Source organism: Anolis carolinensis, chromosome 5 (genome assembly GCF_035594765.1).
Source record: "Anolis carolinensis isolate JA03-04 chromosome 5, rAnoCar3.1.pri, whole genome shotgun sequence".
NCBI classification, from domain to species: Eukaryota; Metazoa; Chordata; class Lepidosauria; order Squamata; family Dactyloidae; genus Anolis; species Anolis carolinensis.
In genome coordinates, this window is record NC_085845.1 from 24,222,891 (window position 1) to 24,246,119 (window position 23,229).

General features: G+C 41.7%; 1 protein-coding gene across 1 annotated transcript in view; it reads right to left on the reverse strand.

Moving 5' to 3' along the window:
• Positions 1 to 23,229, reverse strand: part of tspan5 (tetraspanin 5) — a 108,658-nt gene that overhangs the window by 9,977 nt on the left and 75,452 nt on the right. Inside the window, exons 2-4 of the mRNA XM_003225525.4 lie at positions 12,945 to 12,995; positions 4,759 to 4,905; positions 2,752 to 2,922 (exon numbers count right to left, since the gene is read on the reverse strand). Of these exons, the coding sequence (XP_003225573.1) occupies positions 2,752 to 2,922; positions 4,759 to 4,905; positions 12,945 to 12,995 (369 nt within the window). The remainder of the gene's footprint in view (positions 1 to 2,751; positions 2,923 to 4,758; positions 4,906 to 12,944; positions 12,996 to 23,229) is intronic.

Genomic DNA, 23,229 nt, shown 5'->3' on the forward strand with positions numbered 1-23,229 from the left:
CTTTCTTCTTGTTTTTTGTTTGTTGGTAAAGGACTGTTAAGAATTGGCCCTTATGACAAAGTTTCACTGTTGTTGCTACTTTTGATAAAAGAGACGTTTAGGACTTGAAACATGGGCCAACAAAGACCAACACATACATAAACTACCAATTTAGGTAAGCATAATTTCAAGGTATTTCCATGCTGGAAACACGTGAAGAGGTTATATGGCTGTTTGTTCTCACACAAGATCAATTTGACCTACTGAAAATTAAGATGAACAAGAGACTTTTAAAAAAGTGTCCTGTGTTGGAATGCTGCAGATGGATTGGGTGATCTACCCCACACTATTCAGAGCATATGACAGAATATACCAATATATATATAGCAACCTGCCACATGTAAACAACTAGCCATAAAAATACAATGGGAGAGTAGGTATTTAATGCAACACAACTTGATGATCTCACATGTAGGCTAAAATCCATCCTTGCAATGATTTTCCCACCACGTTCACTACAAACATGACCACTCCTGATCCATGCAATAAACAAATGAAGAACTAGCCTCTGGCTGGCTGCAGAAACCAAAGAGCACTTTTATTTATTTATTTCATGTACCTTAAATGGGTTTATTTCATGTACCTTAAATGGGATGTTTGTATGCAACTTTGTACATAACTTAATTTTGATTTGCTTTCCTGACAACTTCCTGATTCTAACATTCACTTTGAACGGAATTTGTGGCTGCAAACATAATGAAAGCTTTCCCATTTTTATCTCCACTGAGAAAAGGGTAATTACCATTAATCCACCTGAAATAACTACAGTCAGCTTTCCATGTCCCTGGATTCCATGGATTGAACCACCCATTGAACCACCACCACCACCCCCGTCTCTCTCTCTCTCTCTCTCTCTCTCTCTCTCACACACACACACACACACACACACACACACACACACACACCTTGCAAAAAAAAAAAAACCCAACAACTCCATTTTACATAGGGATAGAATTTTACTGTGTATAGACAGATGAACATTCACAGATTTTGGTATCAACTGGGGGGCCTGGAATACCAGTGGATACCAAGGGTCCACTGCAGGGGTCCCCAAACTACGGCCCGCGGGCCACATGCGGCCCATCGGAGCCATTTATCCGGCCCGCACGCACCTTTCCCCCCGCCGCCGCCGCCAAGGAAGGTGCACATGGGGCGAGTAAAAGGCCTGCGCCTTTCCTCCCTTGCCCCGTGGGCAGCTTTCCCACTGCCACCACTGAGGAAGGCAGCGGAAAAGGTGCGTGCTGGGCGAGAGAGGAGAGAAAGGCGCACGTCTTTTCCTAGCCCCGCGGGCAGCTGCTGCGGCCGAGGAAGATGCACAGGGGCCGAGTAAAAGGCCTGCGCCTTTCCTCCCTCGCCCCACGGGCAGCTTTCCCGCCTCCACCACCAAGGAAGGCAGCGGGAAAGGTGCGTGCTGGGCGAGAGAGGAGAGAAAGGCGCATGCCTTTTCCTAGCCCCATGGGAAGCTTTCTCGGTGCTGCTGCTAAGGAAGATGCACAGGGGGTGAGTTAAAGGCTTGCACCTTTCCTCCCTCACCCCGTGGGCAGCTTTCCCACCGCTGCCACTAAGGAAGGCAGCGGGAAAGGTGTGTGCTGGGAGAGGGAGGAGAGAAAGGCGCATGCCTTTTCCTAGCCCCACGGGCAGCTTTCCCTCTTCTGCCGCCGAGGAAGATGCACAGGGGCCGAGTAAAAGGCCTTTCGCCTTTCCTCCCTCGCCCCGTGGGCAGCTCTCCCTCCCCTCCCACTGAGGAATGCAGCAGGAAAGGTGTGTGCTGGGTGAGGGAGGAGAGAAAGGCGCACGCCTTTTCCTCACCTCGCATGCACACACACACACACACCCCTGCCCTCGCCTCCGAGGAGACAAGCAGGGAGACAAGGCAAGACAAGCGGGGAGTCTGCATGTGCCTCTCTCCCTCCTCAGTCATTCCAATGTGAATAACTGAAAGAATACTCTGCAGCCCTGTTGTGGATTCATTTTTTTTGAAGGCTAGCAATCTCTTCCAACGGTGATTGTTGTTGTTGTTGGTCAGGGGTTCTTTATGTTTTGGTGCACAAAAGCAGAAGGGGGGTTGGATTAGATAGCTGAAGAACCATGTTAATTCCAACCATGTTAATTGCAGTATTATTATTATTATTATTATTATTATTATTATTATTATTATTATTATTATTATTATTATTGGATGGCTGTCTGTCAGGGGTGCTTTGATTATGGTGTGGTGCACAAAAACAGAAGGGGGTTGGAGTAGATGGCCCAAGGGGTCTCTTCCAACCCTCATTATTTTTATGATGATGATGATGATGATGATGATGATGATGATTTATTAACATTGAGGCTTAATTTGTTCCTTTTTGTTTGTGTTTTCTTCAAAATAAGATATATGCAGTGTGCATAGGAATTTGTTCATAATTTAAAGAAAAACTATAATCCGGCCCTCCAATGGTCTGAGGGACCGTGAACTGGCCCCCTGTTTAAAAAGTTTGGGGACCCCTGGTCCACTGTATAACCCAAAATAACTAGGCAATATACAATGTGTTTTCGAATCAAGGTAATTAACATTTAAATTACAAAGATTACAATTATAATCATGCTGCAAATGTTTGTGTTGCTTCTTTTAGAAATGAAAAAAATGAGGAAAAGAAATAAAAATGAAGTGGGGAAAAGTCACCTTATAAAAAAGTATATTTTCTCTAAACAAGGAGAACTGTCACTTACATATTCTTGAGTGAAGTCAATGAGGTTTTGCAAATCAATGTCATCTCTGTATGCTCGGATGTTGTTGTTGATAAAGAAATATAGCTGGTCTTTGATCCAGTCTTTGAAAACAAATGTCAGAACACCGGCTGTGAGTTCCAGGAAGAAGATAATTCCCAGGAATACTGAGAACTGTAAAGAAAAAGAGGTTCAAGTTCTTCTTCAAGTCTTTATTTGGCTGCCACATCTAACTGTCAGAGCATATCATTCCATATAATATGGCATTGGGTGCCAGGATGATGATGATGAACTTTGTTTATACCCTAACCATTTCCCCAAAAGTGAGACTCAGTGTTCTCATTTTAAATGGAGACATAAAAGTTTAAGTTTATGGCTTCTACATTATGCTGGGAAGTGAATAGGCACTGCCTCTGAAATCTTGAAAATTATACTACACAAACGAAGACTCCAAAATGCAATTTTGCAAAATGAGAACACCCCATTGCTTAATTTTCACAATACTCATCTTCTCTCTGGGTGCATACATGCACTCTGAGTGGATAGACAGAAGAGCACAGAATTAAAGGAATGCTCCATGCAGCAGAAAAATATATTTTCATATTTCCACATCATGGTTGACCTGTTTTCTGTAATATCTGAAGGGGACAGATGTGTGTTCAGACATGGGCCTGAGAAACTGAGCCATCTGTGGCTATTCTTCAATGTGCAATGCACCCTTACTACAGTTCTGAGCATCATGAAGACAGATGAGGTTTGCCTAGACACTGTCCTAAAGGCACTACAAATCACCACAGAGGCAACCATGTCAATAAGAATTAGTGCTTCTACAGCAGTAAAACATCAAACTGCTTTCCACAAATTCTCTTCTTTAGTGACCATGACCTTTGGCTTGTGTCCAAATAAAACCTGAGTAATGTAGTTACTACTAGCAAATTGTATGAATATTATAGAGTGGAAATGATTAAAATGATCGTTGTATCTGTCTTTCAAAAGCAAAACACAGCCTTGCCCACTGATTGCACAATCTAGTCGAGACTCAATTTAGCCATTTTTTTAAAGGAACCATAAAAGCAAGAGACCACCAGATGGCTCAGTCAAAGGAACCCAGAGATTATAGGTAAGCGTTATTAACTACTACAACACGAACCAAATATCACCCTGTCTAACCTTTACATACTAATTAGTTGAAAGCGTGAACATTTTACAAGTTTTTGGAACTGGGAAAAATTATATTAGGTTGCAGAAGTGGTTATATTACAATGGAGATACAAAGTAAAAACAGAATGCTTTCCTGCCTATGATAGTGGTATTTTGAAGTGAAGGCTGGGAAATCTATGACAACCACAACTCATTTGAAGAGCTGAGAAGATAGTTCAATGGAAAGAAAGAATGAAATGTAAACATATTCAAATATTTGCCTCAAAAGAAATATGCTGAGAGACACTAGATAGTCAGTGGTGGCACATACAGATTTAGGACAAGGAAGTAGAAAATAGGAAGAAGTGGAAATCTTTGGTTATGGCATATCTGATAACTACAAATTACATGGATAGTCAATGTGGGTGGCCTGCCTTATTACAGAGATTGGTCCACATAACTTGACAAAGCCACAGTCTAGAAAATTTACATTTTTGGTTGAGAACTCCTAGAATCCTTTAACCAATGTAGCCATAATGTCTGGAAGAATATGGGTGTCACACAGACATCCTAAAATAATTGTATCACACTGTGGTCAAGAACATTATACACATGTGATTATAAAAAATACATTGTGTCTTGTCCAACACTAAAAGCATTAAATGATTTAATGTAATTCACTTGAAAGTAAATCCTCAGAAATATTTAATTGGTCTTACATGCTATATTTTTGAGGCATTTTTTGTTTGAAAGTAGACAAACCGAGGGCATCTGCAACATAACATAATCCATGCAACTTAAAAGGAGCACTTGGCTTAGGGATGCCTCTTGAATAAAGCAATGGTTACAGCCATTGTGCAGACTACTTACGAACTTGAGAAGGAAGGTGTTCTCCCGCAGAGCTCCAATGCATCCTGCAAAGCCTAAAATGAACATCACTCCTCCGACCACAAGGAAAAGCCAAACTGGATCAAATCCTCCCAAGTCAGTGATGGAGGAGATGTTGGACAACACTCCCTTGGGTGTGAGAAAGAAGAGAAAGAAAAACATTCAGATTACAGACATATCAACTAATGCTGTAGTTCTGTTGTTATTCTTTTTGACACTGAGCAACAGCAATACAGACATTTTGCATTTAAGTCCAGTAGATAGTAATATGGTTATGTTTGAAAGTGATGTTTCCTGACAGTTCTTTATCTGTTCTAAAACATACCACCACTCCAATGCGTTCAGGCACACAGTCATATCCTTTGTGAGGGAGATACAAGACATGTCACTTAGTGAACCATTATACCAAAAGACCAAGGAAGAATGAAAACAGAATAGGAAAGAGAGAGGTTGAGTAAGGTCAGCTTGTAAGTACAAAAGTATGGGTAACTTGTAAGTACAAAAGATTAGATCTGTTGTCTGATTAAAGAGTTTGATCTGCCAGTTGATCTATTAATTAGTTATGTTGAAATATGTTTGTGACTACTACAACTTTTCTCTAAGACTGTACTTTCAGAGATGCTGTAGAAGGTAGTATGTAAAATTTGTTGTTTATTGAACAAACATCAACACTTGATTGGAAGCAGTATTTTCCCTCATTCTGTAGTATATTAAAAACAGCAGAATCAAGAGAAATTTGAACACGCTTCCACATGTTTTTCACTTATTATGGTAAAAAAAATAAAAATTTATTACCAGCCAGTGGTTCCCAAATTAGAAGATAGTGAATCCACTCGAGCTTTTAATGCAAACGTTGAAGGTGTACTCCAAGATACCAGATCTATTCCGAAGATAGGGTTCAAGAACATGGAAAGTTCAGACTACAAAATTGGGAATGATGGTTTTCCCCCTTCTGGAGTGGCGGGCGGCTGGAGTGACTCCCCCTAGGTGCGTGAGGTGAGTGGGGAAGGCCGCGACGCCGTTTTTTCCCATGCAGGAGACCGAGGAGAGCCTGGCACAGGGCAGAAGCAGAGAAGCCTGGCGAGGAAACGGAGGAGGGCTCTGAAGGGGCTGGGAAGCCAGGCGGGCCTAAGCCTACTGCTTCAGAGGAGCCTGAGAGGAGGAAGGCTGAGGCTGAGGCCTTGCAGGAGGAGGAGAAGGTGAAGGAGGACGGCGAGAAGGGAGAACTGCCTCCAGAGCAGGAGAAACTGGCCTCACCCCCGCCTCAGGCCACTCTTCCCACCACTGAGGAGAAACCCAAGCCCCCCAGCCCCCCAGTGAAGGAAGAGAAGGAGGAGGGAAAAGAGGGGGCAAAGGAAGGCCTGGCGGAAGCTTCTGAGAAGAAATATCCAGGAGAGGAAGCCAAAGAGGAGCAGAAGGAGGAGGAAGAGCAAAAGGAGGAGCGGCCCATCACCACAGTCAAAGAGAAGCAGCCTCCCGAGCTGAAGAAGGAGGAGAAGGTGCGTCAGGAGCCTCCACCCTCAGCGAGGGAACCAGAGGAGGAAGAAGACAAAGAGGAGGAGGAAGACATCTCTTTCAGCGATCCTGAGAATTTTGTGGACAACATCGATGAGGAAGAATTACTTGGGACATATTCTACAAGAACGCCCGCAGGAGGCAGATGGAATTGATTCAGTGATTGTAGTGGACAATGTTCCTCAGGTTGGACCAGACCGTCTTGAGAAACTGAAGAATGTTATCCATAAGATTTTCTCAAAGTTTGGTAAAATTACCAATGAATTCTACCCCAAAGTTGATGGACAGACTAAAGGGTATATTTTCTTGGAATACATGTCTCCAACTCATGCCATAAATGCTGCTAAAAATGAAGGTGGCTACAGGCTGGACAAGCAGCATACTTTCAGAGTGAACCTTTTCACTGACTTTGACAAATATATGACAATCAGTGATGAGTGGGAAATTCCAGAAAAGCAGCCATTTAATGATCTGGGGAATTTACGCTACTGGTTGGAGGATCCAGATTGTAGAGATCAATACAGTGTGATCTTTGAATCTGGAGATAGGACTAATATATGCTGGAATGATGTCAAAGATCCTGTCACAATTGAGAAGCAAATTCGATGGACAGAAATGTATGTAAGCTGGTCTCCAAAGGGCACCTATCTGGCTACATTCCATCAGAGAGTCATTGCACTGTGGGGTGAGAAAGATGGGCTCCCAGGGTGAGGTTAGAGCAGCGTATTTGCAATAAATAGTAGAAGAATATAACTCTATTCTTTCCATGTCAATTCTGTCTCTGGTACTAAATGTTCAGTGAAAAAAGAAATGCCCAGGAGCATATCTACTTTATTAATGGAGGCATATCTGTATTGGGTGACTGTGCCTACCTGACAACTATGTGTTTTGGTGGGACTTCAGCCTAAACCATCTTTTTTGCTGGACGTATCTCAAAATACTGTGCTTTTATTTTTGATAGAGACAGCTAGACAGATAGCTATACGTGCATACACACGTCTACACGCCCACAAAATATGAGCGAAATATGATTACACACACACACACACAACCCAAATATCAATGTTCTTTCAGGCAAGGAATGCAACTTCTTTCCAAAATGTTATTTGTATTACACTACATGCGGAACTACGTTTGCATAAATGTGTTTGGAGAGTGGGTGGAATACTCTATGGAGTGATGCATTCAACATCCTCTTCCCCTGCATCTCATGCTGGCCTCAGCCCAGAGATCTGTATTTTTCAAAAGATGGAAGGAGTAGAGGAGTTTCCTGGCTGATCTCCAGCTCAGCTGCCTGTCCTGTTCCTTTCCTCTTGTAATGAACTGCAATCGAACTAAACTCCAGGGGAACTTTTTTCCCCTTCACACTGACACATCTGAGCCAGTCTCACTCAACATTTGATAAGTAAGATTAATCTGGGAAGGGAACATGAAGCAAAATAAACTCATGTAATGCTTTTTATTTACATTTGGGCTCTCCCTTTCTAATCATTTTGATGCAGTCATATCCAACCTCTGAGAGAGTTTATTGCATATCTCACATCAATTTAAGAAACCACAAGAAAAGGCAAAATCTTAAATTAGAAAGGAGTAGGAAGAGCGACTGGGAAAAAGTGCATTAGCCAACATTTGAGGCCAGAGTTTGTTTGTTTGTTTGTTTTTTTTGGGGGGGGGGGAGAAATAATTGGAGTGGATTTGACAAAGGGAACTGGATTCAATCATCTCAAGATTTGAAAATGTCCTCTGTTTGAAGTTCTGCCTGGTCCAAAGAGCGGTATCAAAACTGCATGTCAGTAGTTAATCCAACAAAAATCCAAAATACTCTAAAATCTGAAATTATCCATATCAGTGCCTGAGATAGTGATACTTCTGCTTTCGTATGATTTTATGTACACAAATACTGTTTCATGCACAAAATAACTGAAAATAGTGTGTATAAAGTTACCTTTAAGCTATGTGTATAAGGTGTATTTGAAATATAAATGAATTTCATATATAGGCTTGGGTCCAATTCCCAAGGTATCTCATATTTCAAAATCTGAAAAAAACCCAAACACTTCTAGTTCCAAGTATTTTGAATAAAGGTTACTCAATGTGTTGACCCTTCTAAATTTGCATCCAAATGTATAAGTACACTCAAACAATTTTTAATGCAAATAGGAGACTATGAAAAATACATTTCCTCTTCTTTTTTGGTGTTGCATAAGTAGATAGCTGTACGTGCATACATACATCAGCAGGGCAACAATCTTTTCCACACACTAACTTTACTGCAATTGAAAGAAACTTTAGAAGCTGCCTGCAACCAAAAGCATTCTTGTAAAAATGAGAGAAAAAATCAGTTACAAAGAACGAAGTGTTGGTAGTCTCCAAAAGAAAGCCCAAAATATAGTCCTCTCTAATGGAAGTTTTCTTTTTGCTGAATAGAAGGTGGACTTTCCCACGCATCTGTATGACCAGTGAACCCTGACTAATAAATATATTCAGAGCCTGAAAAGAAATGCAACTACTATGGCATGTTAGTCTTTAATAAGCAGAGGGCATTTTCTTCTTCTTTGATAGTCACAGTGAAACATTTCAGCCTGCTCTGAAATAACAAGGGGACAGGTCAACAGTAATTACTGAAAGGCCCATATCAACTGGCTCTTTCAACACCATTTTGCATATTCTTCTTTCAAAAGAAGAGACCGCTTTTGCAGCTAAGAGGAGGGACAAACATTTTGTCTGAAGAGCCAAAAAAAATTACATGCCACCAGTTAGAGGTACTCAATGTCAATTTATATCCTACAAGTATTCTAAAGGATTTTCAAAGCTTGCACTGTAACCAAGAATCAATCATTTTAATGACAACTAAAAATCCAGATACAAATACATCCAAAAATTAACATCCATGTGCAATTTTTAAAAGCTCTTCACTTCACAGCCAAAGTCATTTGACTCAATCCATACAGGCTGCTACAGCGCTGGTTGGCAAACTGTGAGTTCTTAAATGTTGTGAGGCTACAACTCCCAAAATTCCTAGCCCATTAGCATTTCGAAGCTGGTACAACAAATTGAGGAGCCCCGGTGGTGAAGTGCGTGAAAGCACTGAGCTGGAGACCGAAAGGTCCCAGGTTCAAACCCCGGGAGCGGCGTGAGCGGCCGCTGTTAGCTCCAGCTCCTGCCAACGTAGCAGTTCGAAAACATGCCAATGTGAGTAGATCAATAGGTACCGCTCCGGCGGGAAGGTAATGGTGCTCCATGCAGTCATGCCAGCCACATGACCTTGGAGGTCTCTACGGACAACGCCGGCTCTTCAGCTTAGAAATGGAGATGAGCACCAACCCCCAGAGTCAGACATGACTGGACTTAACGTCAGGGGAAACCTTTACCTTTACAACAAATCCAGAGACCCAAGTTTGGAAACTAAAAGATATCACAGCAGAGGTTCCCTCACCTGATCATTACTTTGCGCAAAATGAATCTTGATAGAATTTCTAAGTCCTTCAAACTATGGTCCATTAGTAGGAAAGTAATCATTTAAATACCTAATTTAGAGATTGGAGACTACTTTCTCTACATTGTGAGGCAGTTCGTAATAAAACTGGAGCCAAAGGAAGGACTTGGCTGACTGCTACTTGTAAACAGATCTTTGCAGAAATGGCTCCAGTTTCCAATCTGACATGGAGCCCTTTTAGGAGACAGCTCTGCGAAAACTGTTCAAAGAAACATCTTCTCTACTTCATGTTCCAAAAAGCGAAGAGCCACATCTGGAATAAGGAGATGCAGAACCCATTATGATAAAAAGGGACAGTGCTGGACAGGGCTTACAATCTGCACTGCACAACCAAGGGAGAAAGATTCGATATGTCTTCCCCAAGCAGAGTCAAGTGTCTGTCTCAGTACCAACACAGGTAAGTATCAAACTGCAATTTTGGTTGATTGCTAAGGAACTGTGCATATAGTAAAGGAGGCTTTTGAAAAAAATATTTGTTTTGACAGTGGTGTCTTAACAAAGATAAATTACATGGCAGTCTAATTGATCCAACCTCACTACAGGCTGGAATAAAATTAGTAAACAGGGGTTTATGAAAAAGCAGAGTATGTTCTGGCAACAACTGCTACATTAAGATAAAAATTTAGTAAATATTAAGCCTTTATTAGCTAGAAGTTGTCTATCACTGATTATTTTCACACAATAAGGAAAATACATGATGAGGGGTGTATGGAAAGGTTTCTTCCTGGAGCTCAGAGAAAAAGCTAAAAGAAAAAAACCCCATAAATCACCGGATAAAGAGACTCACTTGTCTCATTGTGCCTTCCAGGTTCTCTGCCTCCATCTTTCAAGCAGCCCCTTTTTGGGTTCACGTTTTAGGATGCTAATTTTGAGTTTCTTTTTAAGCTCAACTGACTGGTTGTCAAACGTGTTTTTTTGTTGCCTGGTCAGCAAGCTCTATTCCATTCTCTAATGACTGCAAGGGAAAATCTCGTTTTAAAAAAGCCCACCAGCCACTCTTTTTTGCACGATTTCACCACAGCATCAATTAACTGCAACTGAACACTACATTGGGATGATTTGTGCTGCGATGTAACTTAACAATATTTTATTTTATGAAAAGGAACCTGGATGAGAAATTAATTTTTACTTTTAGTAAAACTTAAATAAATTCTTTTAACGGTTTATACAGTGTTCCCTCACTTATCGCGGGGGTTATGTTCCAGGACCACCCGCAATACATGAAAATCTGTAAAATAGGGACACTATATTTATTTTAATATTTATACATTATTTTAGTAGTTATACACTATTTTAAGTCTTTATCAACCAATCGCGTGTTGATAAATCACCTCCTTTTCCTCCCATTGCTGCTTGGCCTCCTTTTCTCTCCCTTCGGCTTCCCCTTCCTCCCTTCCTTAGGCTGTAAATTGTAATATTTTATGATTTATAATATTTTTTAGAGTTTATTGAAAAACCGCAAAACAGCGAATCCGCGAAAAGTGAACCGTGAAGTACTGAGGGATCACTGTATATAATTTGCATACATAAATGCAGATCTCTTTAGTACAGGCTTCTGTATACATTATGACTGAATTCTGTCCAGCAGAACATAATTCTGGGCTGCCTTTTTAAGCCTAATCTTCCCATATTGGCTTTTATAACAATCAACTTAATGCCCCAAACAGTACTCCTGGGATTTGTAGTTTATTAATATTTATTTATTTATTGCATTTCTATACCACTTTTCTCACTCTTGGGGGGGGGGGGGACTCAAAGCGGTGTACAACATAATAAACGGCAAAAATTCAATGCCTGACATACATATAAAGCCAATACATCTTATATCTAAACAATAACATATAACTGTATATTAAAACCATTAAAACTATAGGAAACGTCAAACAAGACATAAAACATTTTAGACATTGCGTCAATCCCATGATTGTCTTTTAGCTGCTTCAGTATTACTATCAATACTGAAGCAGGTAGTTTAGTAAAGCACCAGCACTTTTTGATAGAGAAGAGTAAAGACCTGATAAAACTGCAACACCCAGGATTCCACAGCACTGAACCACGGCGCTTAAAGTGGTGTTAAACTGTATTAATTCTATAGTGTAGATTTACCTTTAAAAGGTCTCCTAAATTCTAATCCAGTGCTCCTAGGGTGCATCTACAATGCAGAATTAATGTAGTTTGATACTTTTCAACTGGCATGGTTCAATGCTATGGAATCTTGGGATTTGTAATTTTGTGAGACACTGGCACTCTCTGGAAAAGAAGGCTAAAGACCTTGTGAAAACCACAAATCCCATGATGTCATTGCATGGGAAGTAAAGTGGTACCAAATGGCAGATAATGAATCCAACAATGTGCAGGTCAAGCCTCATTTTGGGTCAAAGCAAAAATAAATATGGAATGCAAACCAAAACTAGAAATATCCTCTATTTGTTGTTGTGTGCCTTGAAGTTATTTCTGACTACAGCAATTCCTTCACAGGATTTTCTCAACAAGAGAGCGGTTTGCCTTTGCCTCCCTCCGAGACTGAGATTGTGCAACTTATTCAAGGTCACCATAGATAACCATAGATGAGCAGGTACTCAACCCTAGTCTCCAGAGTCACAGTCCAACAATCCCAAAAACAGAGCATTAAACGGGCATATTTTCTTAAAACTAGAGACAATCCTTCGTAATCAAGTATAGCGTTGATAGTTCTTCATTTCTGCATATTTATAGTATAATGCACCTACATACTTTTGAAAAAAGAAAACAGGTGATTTACTTTTACTTGCAGACGATTCAAATACAGCTAAATGATGCACATATCCAGAGCTTTGAAGTTACTTTTTCTGCACAATTCCCAAATTCATATTTGTCTAGTGGAGCTATAATCCAAAAAAGCAACTTTTTCCAGTTCAGCCTAGAATCTAAAAATACAGGCTTGCCACTCTTGGCCATAGTGCATCAAGTAGCTTCATGTGTTAACAATGCAGATATAATAAATGTTCCTCAATGCTGGTCAAATGAAACCAGAGTTAATGTCCTGCAAGAACTTTCTTTGTATGGCATTACTGCCACACAAAGAAATGCAGTACTGCTTTAAGCAAAGGGAAATTGGGAGGAAGGAAGGGAACACATTCAATTAATTAATTAATTAAATTCTCCAAATTCTACTCACTTTTTCATTCCAGGCCCACAGTCCAATTCCAAGAAATGCTATTCCCAGGAACTGAAAGAGAAACAAAATGGAGATAAGAAGAGAAAACATTCCAATGTTTCCTATATTATACTTTGGTTTAATTAGTCATATATAAGCACAATGTCAAAACATTTATAGAAGACTACCTGGAAGGCTACATCATATCTCGGCAAGGTTCCAATTTTGAAGAACAAACTTGACTCAAACCAGGCATATGAAAAATCCTAATTCAAATTTGAATTATGTGTAGAGAGGTATGCTCTAAGACCAGTGCTTCCCAAACTCTAGCCCACCAAGGTTTGGGACTTCAGCTCCCAGAAGCCCCAGCTGCCATGGCCAATGATCAAGAGAGTTGAAGTCCAAAATACCTGGTAAATCAAGAGTTTGAGGAACACTGCCCTATAACAATCTGTCATGAAAAATCTAAAAAGATATGCAAAAGAATGCATCAGTACAAATTGTTGAGAAAAAAACGCTGTTGATACTAGAAAGGTATTTGTGATGTCTCATGGGCCATGTAGTCCCGTTCCTAGTACTATTGTGGCAGATGAAGAGGAAAACTTGGGTTTCCCACCGTTTCAGCCAGAATTGGAGCCCTTGCACCTGCAGGATGTTTGCCCTCCAGAAGTCAGTCAAACAAGCCTTGGGCAGAAATCTCCCCCGTTCTCTCGCCGGGATAATTATAATCGAGATAGAGGCGCTAGGGAGGCGAAGCGCCGAAGCGCTAGGATCGCTGCCAGACAATTAACTGATTAAGCCTGTTTCCCTTGGGAAATCTTAAGGAGTCATGCATCTGGACATAGTATGGGTTTCACTTCTTGTTCCCCAGGGAAAGTGTTCCTTGGCGGGAAAACAAGATCCTATATAGGTGTTTACCCGCAAGGAGATCCTTGCGGAGTCAATTCGTCAGCTTCAGGAGTGAGATCGTGTGTAGACTACGCTACTCCAGTTCCTTGTTTCCAGGACCTTGTTCTCGTTCCAGCCCTGCCTTGTTTCCCGGACCTCGCCACGGATTTCGCCACGGACCCTGTTCTTGTTCCTTGCTTTTTGTTGCCTTGAATCAAGCCTTGTTTGCCAAGAATCTAGTTTGCTCTCCAGCCTTGTTATCAAGCTCCGTTGGACTAAAGGACCCTGTCATTTCCCCACACTTTGCTCGGCAAAGTGTGTGTTTCGGTTATTGGATTATAACTTTGGACTCTAATATCTCATATTGGACATTGATTTCCTGGACTATATTTGACCTTTCCTGAAAGGTCTACTTCTGAACTATATTCTTCACTTGTTTTTATTGACTTTATATATTCCTTTAATAAAGATATTAGATAGATTCTGGTCTCTGTGCATGGTTATTGGTGTTCTGCAGCCTGGGTCCTGACAGTTTGACTCCGCCACCTAAGCACCAATTAACCTAGACCAGAATGTCTACAGGAACCGGGGCGGGAGCCCAACCACTCAGCTACACCATTTCCAAGGATGAATTAGACAGAATCCGTGATACACTCCATACGCAGGAGGGAGAAACACGGGGCTTGAAGGAACGAGGTCTCCGGCTCCCTGCCCTGGCGCTTCCAACCAAGTTCTCTGGAGAAGCCTCCAAGGTTCATGTTTTCCGTCGCCAATGCCAGGCATACATAGAAGCCCGTCATGCCGAGTTTCCCCAAGAAGATGTCAAGGTGGCGTGGATTTACAGTCTCCTAGAAGGGCCAGCGGCCAATTGGGCGACGGCGCTATTTGATGCGGGCTCCACGCACCTAAGTTCCGCACAAAACTTCCTGAACAACCTTAAGGCGACTTTGGGGATCGAGGACAATGTGGAGGCGGCCGGCCATAAACTCCGGCGCCTTTTCCAAGGGGACAAGCCGTTGTCCCAGTACATAGCCGAGTTCCGGGTGCTGGCCCAAAACACCGGTTGGAATGATATAGCCCTCAGAGGACAGTTTCGTGAGGGTCTCAACTTTGAGATGCAGGAAGAAATCTCCAAGGTGGATCCCCCAAACACTCTTGAGAGACTTATTGATCAATGTTTACGGGCTGAGGTCCTGCTTGCCAACAAAAAACAGTGGCTCCGAGGCCAGAGTGGAAGAGCAGGAGTGAAACCTCCCGCTTCCGCCAGTATTCAGCCACGTCCAGTGTGGAGACCCCCACCACCAGCCCCATACCCGAGAGGAAGCGAGGAGGAGCCGATGCAGTTGGGCAATGTGCGTCCCAGATTAGATGTTGCCGAGAAGACCCGCCGCCAACGTTTAAACCTCTTTTGGTACTGCGGGAACAGGGGCCACTTCGCCAGAGAATGTCCAGCCAAGAAAAAGCCCGCCGCTTGCTTGGCGGCAGCGTCCTCCGCGGAGGCGGACAGCCGAGGCAGCTGGCGCAAAGCCGGCGGGGGAAGCCAGCGACCGGGCGTAGAGAGGCTCGCCAACCCGGTCAAGAACCCCACTCAAGAGCCGCAAACTGGAGTCTTATTTCTCTTAGTGGTCACATTGTGGTCAGCGAAAAAAGGACCCGTCATGATCCATGCCATGATAGACTCAGGAGCAACAAACAACTTCACCAATAGAGAGTATGCCGACTCTCTGGGATTACAATATCACGACTTCAAGAACGCCCGGGTGGTGCAGGCAATCGATGGCCGTCCCCTAAAGACGGGTCCAGTAAGTCAATGGACCGAACCCACCAGGATGTGGATAAGGGAACATCAGGAAGAGATTTCCTTCTTTGTGACCGAGGTGCCCCACTTCCCTGTGATTTTGGGAATTCCATGGCTGACACTCCACGACCCAAACATCTCCTGGACCAACAGAGAACTACAGTTTGCTTCAAAATATTGCCAAAACCATTGTCTAGTAGCCAAGGTCTGCCATGCCACAGACGCCGAGACCATCATCACCTTACCCAAGAAATATTCAGACTTTTGGGATGTTTTCAATGAAAAGGAAGCCGAGAAACTACCCCCACATAGACCATATGACTGTGCCATTGACTTGGTGGAGGGGGCCCTGATCCCGCGATGACACCTCTACTCCTTGACGGAACCAGAGCAAGAAGCTCTCAGGGAGTTCATAGAGTCAAATCTTCGCAAGGGATTCATCAGACCCTCTCAATCCCCAGCTGCCTCCCCGGTGATGTTTGTGAAAAAGAAGTCAGGGGACCTACGCTTGGTTGTGGACTATAGAGCATTGAACAATATCACGAAGCGGAACTGCTACCCCCTGCCTTTGATCTCGGATCTATTAGACCGGCTTCGAGGGGCCAAGGTTTACACCAAGCTGGATCTCCGGGGGGCTTACAATCTAGTTCGCATCAGGGAGGGGGACGAGTGGAAAACCGCTTTCCAGACTAAATTCGGATTATTCCAGTCCCTGGTCATGAATTTCGGTTTATCCGGAGCTCCCGCAACGTTCCAGCATTTTGTCAATGATATTTTCCAGGATTATCTAGATCGGTTCTTGATCATTTACCTAGACGATTTTTTGGTGTTTTCTAGATCACAATCGGAGCATGAGAAACACGTCAGATTGGTGTTACAACGATTGCGGGATCATGGACTATATGCCAAGTTGGAAAAATGCGCTTTTGATCTGCAAGAAGTAGATTTCCTGGGATACCGCATCTCGCCACAAGGGCTCTCCATGGACCCGGCAAAGGTTTCAGCAGTATTGGAATGGCGGGCGCCAACCAACAAGAAAGAAGTGCAACGTTTCTTGGGGTTCGCGAACTACTACCGCAAGTTCATTCCAGACTTTGCCCGCTGGTCTGACCCAATCACCAGCTGCATCCGTGGAAAACAGCCTTTCCGCTGGACGGAGCAAGCAGAGAAAGGGTTCCAGCAACTAAAGAAGTTATTTACGTCCCAGCCAATTCTACAGCACCCTGATCCTAAAACCCCTTTTGTTGTGCAGGCTGACGCCTCCGATGTGGCAATTGGGGCTGTACTCATGCAACCAGTGGGAGAACATCTTCATCCTTGTGCCTTTTACTCCCGTCAACTAACAGCCCCAGAGAGAAATTACACTATTTGGGAGAAGGAACTTTTGGCCATAAAGGCAGCCTTTGAAAATTGGAGACATTGGTTAGAAGGGGCCAAATTTCCCATTGAGGCTCATACTGACCATCGTAATTTGGAACATCTAAGAACTGCCCGCAAGCTAAATCAGAGGCAGCAGCGCTGGGCTTTGTTTTTTGAACGTTTTGACTTCCAGATCCATTATGTAACCCCAGCACAGACCAAGCAAGCAGATGCTCTATCACGGAAACCAGAGTATGCTGCAGGGCGCAGAGAGACCTTCGAATCCCAATTGCTGCAGCCCGAAAACTTTGCCACGCTCACAGTGGGAAACACCAAATCCACTGCAGTTGGACCAACTCCCTTTACTCCAGGACCCCTTTGTGCTCAAGAAATTAGAGCCAGTCAACAGGCGGATACCTGGGCTCAAGATCAAATTCGCCAAGGACTACGTTTCCCTTTTTCACTTAAGGACGGGCTATTATGCTACAGAAATCATGTCTACATCCCTCCAGGTCCAGGCAGAGAAAAGGCACTTCACCTGTGTCATGACTGCAAGCCAGCAGGACATTTTGGACTTTTTAAAACCATGCATTTGATCCTAAGAGATTTCTGGTGGCCCAAGATCCGCAAGGATGTAGAGAAATATGTCAATACCTGCCCGGTATGCCAGCGTTCCAAGACAAGAAGAGAGAAGCCCTCAGGGCTACTGCATCCCCTTCCTACTCCATCTCGTCCATGGGAGATAATTTCTGCGGATTTTATCACTGACCTACCACCCTCCCTTGGATTCACCACGATCCTAGTGGTGGTGGACCTTTTTACCAAGTTGGCCCATTTCATTCCCTGCGATGGCCTCCCCACGGCCAAAAAGACTGCAGATTTATTCCTTCAGCATGTTTTCAGACTACATGGATTGCCCAAGAGTTTAGTCACGGACCGTGGATCTCAATTCACCTCTCGTTTCTGGAAGGCACTACAAAAACTATTGGGCATAGACTCTCGTTTATCTTCAGCTCACCATCCCCAAACGGATGGGCAAACTGAGCGCACCAATGCCACTTTGGAACAATACCTTCGCTGTTATGTAAACTACCAGCAGGACAATTGGGCTTCCCTGTTACCTCTGTCAGAGTTTGCCTACAACAACGGTGTCCAGGCTTCAACTAAAGAAACACCGTTCTTTGCAAACTACGGATTCCATCCACGTTTCTTTCCTTCTGTCATTGAAACCTCCGAAGCTCTGATAAAGCATGTGGATTTTTACAGCATTACAATATAGATGAAGAATATAGATCATAGTCTAGACCAGTAATATCCAAAGTGATGATTCCTACTAATACTCAAAGTGATGACTCCTAGACCAGTCACAGTCCCTAAATTATTGGCTGCCAGTTCTCGGAGAGTTTTCAGGAAAGAAAGAATTGTGCCCAATAGGAACGAATGTAGTTTCGGTCCTGGAGCACTGGAAAAAAATAACCGCTGGTCCCACACAGCACATAGCCAGAAAAGCATAGATGCAAACCTATGATGTTGTACTATTAAGAACTATGTTCTTAATGCATTTTAGACCATTATGGATGAAACCTTAGACATTAACAGCACAATTACATGTCAACTCAGAAACTAGATGCCTTACATTCAATGCGGCTTATTTCTAAGTAATTGCACAAAATAGCAATCCAAGAACAATTATGATCTAGTTTAAAACAGAAACTGGTGGTCCTCTAGATGCTGGACTACAATATCTCTCATTGCTTATTGATGACAGCAATTGAAGGCTAATGCTTTCATACATGGCTCGCTGCATTTGTCTAACCTGTACTAGAAAAAACAAATCAGGATGCTGGAATACTTAACCTTGATATGAATTGGCATCTCTTCAATCCTTAACTTTGAAAACTCAGTGACTTTAGACAACAATATTCTAGATATAGTCTACAGGTCATGGTTAACCTCCTAAAAGTAGAACAGAAATAAGGTGGAACTGTTGGGCTATATGGTATAAAGAAAATCTCTTGGAAATGGAAGCTTAAAGAATCAACAAATTAAACTCACAGTCATAAGTTAGTTAGGACACCCACGGAACGTTGGATTTCAAAAGTCATAGTTGAGAACATACATCTATCCTAACCTCATTCATACTGGAAATGTGTGCAATTGATTCAAGAACTGAAATGTGTTTTTGATCATTGAAAGCTAAGTCTCTAAAAGTGAAGTCATAATATAATCCTTGCCATCCTTTCAATGTGCAGCCTTTCAATTTGCATTAGTAGAAATTTATACTGCTTTCCATGCTCCTAAAATCATAACTGTAAATAATCCCAGAATTATATTCTTGGGAGAGTTTATTAGTCTATTCAATGTTATGGCAACAATTTGTTTTGCTAAAAATTGCCAATTTTCCCACTTCCCAAGACATTTTACAATGCCATTTCTAGGTATTTACGGAGTAAGTAACAGTATAGTCTCATTAGAACAAATGCTTTTATAATCATGCCACTTCTTTAAGAAGAACTTAACCCAAAGTTAAGTCATATTCCAGACACTGGTGGACAACTTGCACACACCCACAGACATCAAAAAGTGCTCTCTTCCATGAAGCTCTCCTCAAACAAGTTGGCTCAGGTAGGATGTTGAATGGTCGCCAAATCACAGGGTTATGAACTTTTCTAGGAGACTTGCCAAAGGCTCATGTTTCTGCACTGCACTTAAGCTATGTCTTCAAACTCTGAGGTAATGTTTAGTATATATTTATCTTCATTACTATAGCCATTAACAAACTGTACCTACACAACGCCAACACCGAGTACATTGTTTCAGAGATCAGCTGTGGCAAAAATAAGAGAAGGAATATGGATATGAATGTACATTTCCATTACTGTGAAAACAAAAACAACTTTTTAATTTTTTAAAAAATAGTTAAAATCTACTTAGATCTGTCTACAAATATTCATAATTTCACTCTACAAGGTGTAAAAAGCAAAAAAAGAAGCAAAAGGTAAACAATGTACCTTTAGTTGACATCACACCCTCTCCTTTTCTTGAAATTAAAATGATATAGTGGAAATACCTATCTGCATCCTTAGGCAATAAGAACTGAAAATGATCCATTGACAACTGCAGAAGCAGAGGCCAAAGTTACATCTACTATACTTGTATGAACTATAACATCCAAGCCAGAACAGATCCAAATGCTTTTATTTGAGAATAGCTATGCATTTTTCCAGGCTGTTGTCTATTGTATTAATCTGAGGCCTGATTCTATACAAGTCACCAGTGAGATGGAATATTTTGTTGAATATAATGAAGATTAATAAATACAGACAATGGGTTACAGAAGGGAATACTATTATACCACTCCATCTGCCATGAGGATGACCTGTACTGAGACCCCACATTTCTCAGGTGTACATTTCCTGGAGAGCTGCCAGCTCCACACAGCATAGCTGTGATTGCTCGCCTTCTTTCAAACACAAAAATAAAACTTCCCCCTTTTCCTACAGCTTGGAAACAAAGGGTGGGGAAGAAAAACAAAAAAGAACAGATCTAAAGAATACAATTTTTAGCATGCCAATAATCTTATCTCTGGAATGCTTTGATTGGGGGAGATGACTTCAGCTGAACTTTTAGTTGCTGTTCTCTGTCTAACAATTAATGCATGATGTCTGTGAACAGAGAAAACCATTTTGGATATTTCTACCCTGGATAGAACTACAAAATCTGTTCGAGATCATAGTTCAGATCTCAAACTGTGATAAACAGGTAAACCATGGTTGAAGAAATGCTTGCCTGCTTTTATTATTTATTCTCTCAGAACTCAGCTTCATATATCAATTGTTTTCTTCTCCACACATCAAAAATCAAGCTAGAGCCCTAAATTTACTTTGTTGGTTCAATCAAGGTATCGTTGGTTCAGAAAACAAAAACATCAATTAATGAAAATTACCAAACATGTTGCATTAGGAAAGATCACTTGAAAAATGTATGGTTTTAGGAAAAAACGAGCACAAAAATATTTATATTAAGTGGAAACAGCCATAAAAACACAAATGAATTTTGTGCAGATGGTTTAACAATGCATAAACTGATACAAAAAAGAATGAAATAAACTGAAGTTGGAATAATCAGAAATTTAGCTAAACCAACATTTTCAAATTAACTTTACATTAGCGATCCTAACATCAGTATGTAGGGAAAGAGATGAGATTCCTAAACTAAAATATGACATAAAAAACAATCTAACACTCCATGAATTTTACTAAAAAGACTACTAGAATCACATATTTTGATCCTGATAAGACCAGGAAAGAAAACCAAGACATTAAGTAATCCCTGCTTTTCATGCAACCAACAATGAGATTCATGACTCATTCTCCTTCCAGATGAGACAAGTTCTGCTAGCTAAGGGAATTCATCCTCAACATATTTTTGCAAGGCCAGATCAGTATCCCAAAACACACCTAATTCCAATTTAAGTCCTATTAGGTCCAAAGAGGACAATTTTGAAATAAAGTGATAATTGACTGATGAATCACACGTCACATCTATCCAATTTAAGATGGATTATATCCCAATTGGCACCAAAATTCAAGCACAGACAAGACTTCCAAAAATGGAGGAACTGAAACAAACTGACAAGCAGATATGTTAGCTACTAAAAACAGGGTTCCCTATGGGTGTGGTTTTGACCACATTGGATTTAAGCAACCGGTATGCAACAGATATTTTGGACAACACTTGTGAATCAATGGCACTAATCGCCAGGGAGCATACAAGTTGGGGCCAAGGAAATGGGCAATACATGGAAGATATACCTCTTTATTTTATAATCAACACCATCATATAATAACTTGTGCTGAAACAAGAGTGATAAAAATATGCAACAGCCATTCAAATGTTTGCATGGAATGCTAGATCAAAAGTCAAGTCTTATGCCCAAATATTAAAAACGTATAAAGCCACAGCTTTCAAAAAACCAAGATGTGGTGCGAGCCCACAGTTTATGATACAGTTTGGTCTCTAAGGCAGAGATAAGGAACTTTTGAGCTTTCAGATGTTTTGGACTGCAACTCCTGAACACTGACCTTGTCGACTGGGCCTGCAGGGTGTTGGAAAATGGAAACACGTAGAAGACCCAAAGTTTCCCATCTCTCATCTCAAGAATTTCACTTTAAGTGAATCATTAAAGCAGAATGTGAACTAAAACAAGACGAGGCATTGTTCAATGTAGCTCTAATTACTAGTGATTTTCTAGGTTTACAAATGTTGCCTTGTTAAGTTTTATTAAATCCTTGTGGTTCAGCTGTCTTCACTCAAAATACATATGGATGGAAGTTGCTCAGTAAATATACGAAGGAACACACTAAATGGTAATTAACATTAAACCATTCCCCTCTTCTGGGATTCATTTTTTAAGACTGAGTTTGCACTAAGGGCATCTAGAATCTAAACTCAAGAATGGCCAAGAAGATACAAATTAACCAAATCCCTGAAGAAATTTAATCAATGTCATATGAATGGGATTTTTTATTCGTTGCTAACCACAAAAGGTCAAAAACAACGTCTTTTCAAAACTGACGGTACTTATAAGATACTGGGAAAATATAGGAAAAGTTTTAAGGGTAATGAACAGACATTCTATTTGGCAATATGTATAAAAAATGTCAGCTGCTTTGAGATTAAAATTTTAGAAGCTTCTGTTTCCATTTTCTTCATGCTCTGGACTTTTGGCTGCCTTCATTTCAATATGTCTTAGACCAAAGTTCAAATATTACTTTGAAATTCAAAGAAAAATTAGTTCTGTCTTGATGTAAGTTGTATCCAAGAGCCTCTTCCTTTCATTTAAACAACTACCGTCCAATCCCCAATTTCCCCTTTCTGAGCAAGGTTCTAGAGCGGGTGGTTGCCATGCAATTCCAGGGTTCCTCAACGAGACCAGCTATCTAGATCCATCTCAGTCTGGCTTCAGGCCTGGTCACGGTACCGAGACGGCTTTGGTCGCCTTGGTGGATGGCCTCCGCAGAGAACTTGACAGGGGGAGTGTGTCCCTGTTGATTCTCTTGGACATCTCAGCTGCTTTCGATACCATCGACCATAGTATCCTTCTGGGTCGACTTGCTGGAGTGGGTATTGGGGGCACTGCTTTGCAGTGGCTCCGTTCCTTCCTGGAGGGTCGTACCCAGTTGGTGAAGCTGGGAGATACTTGCTCGGACCCCTGGCCTTTGACCTGTGGGGTCCCGCAAGGTTCTATTCTATCTCCTA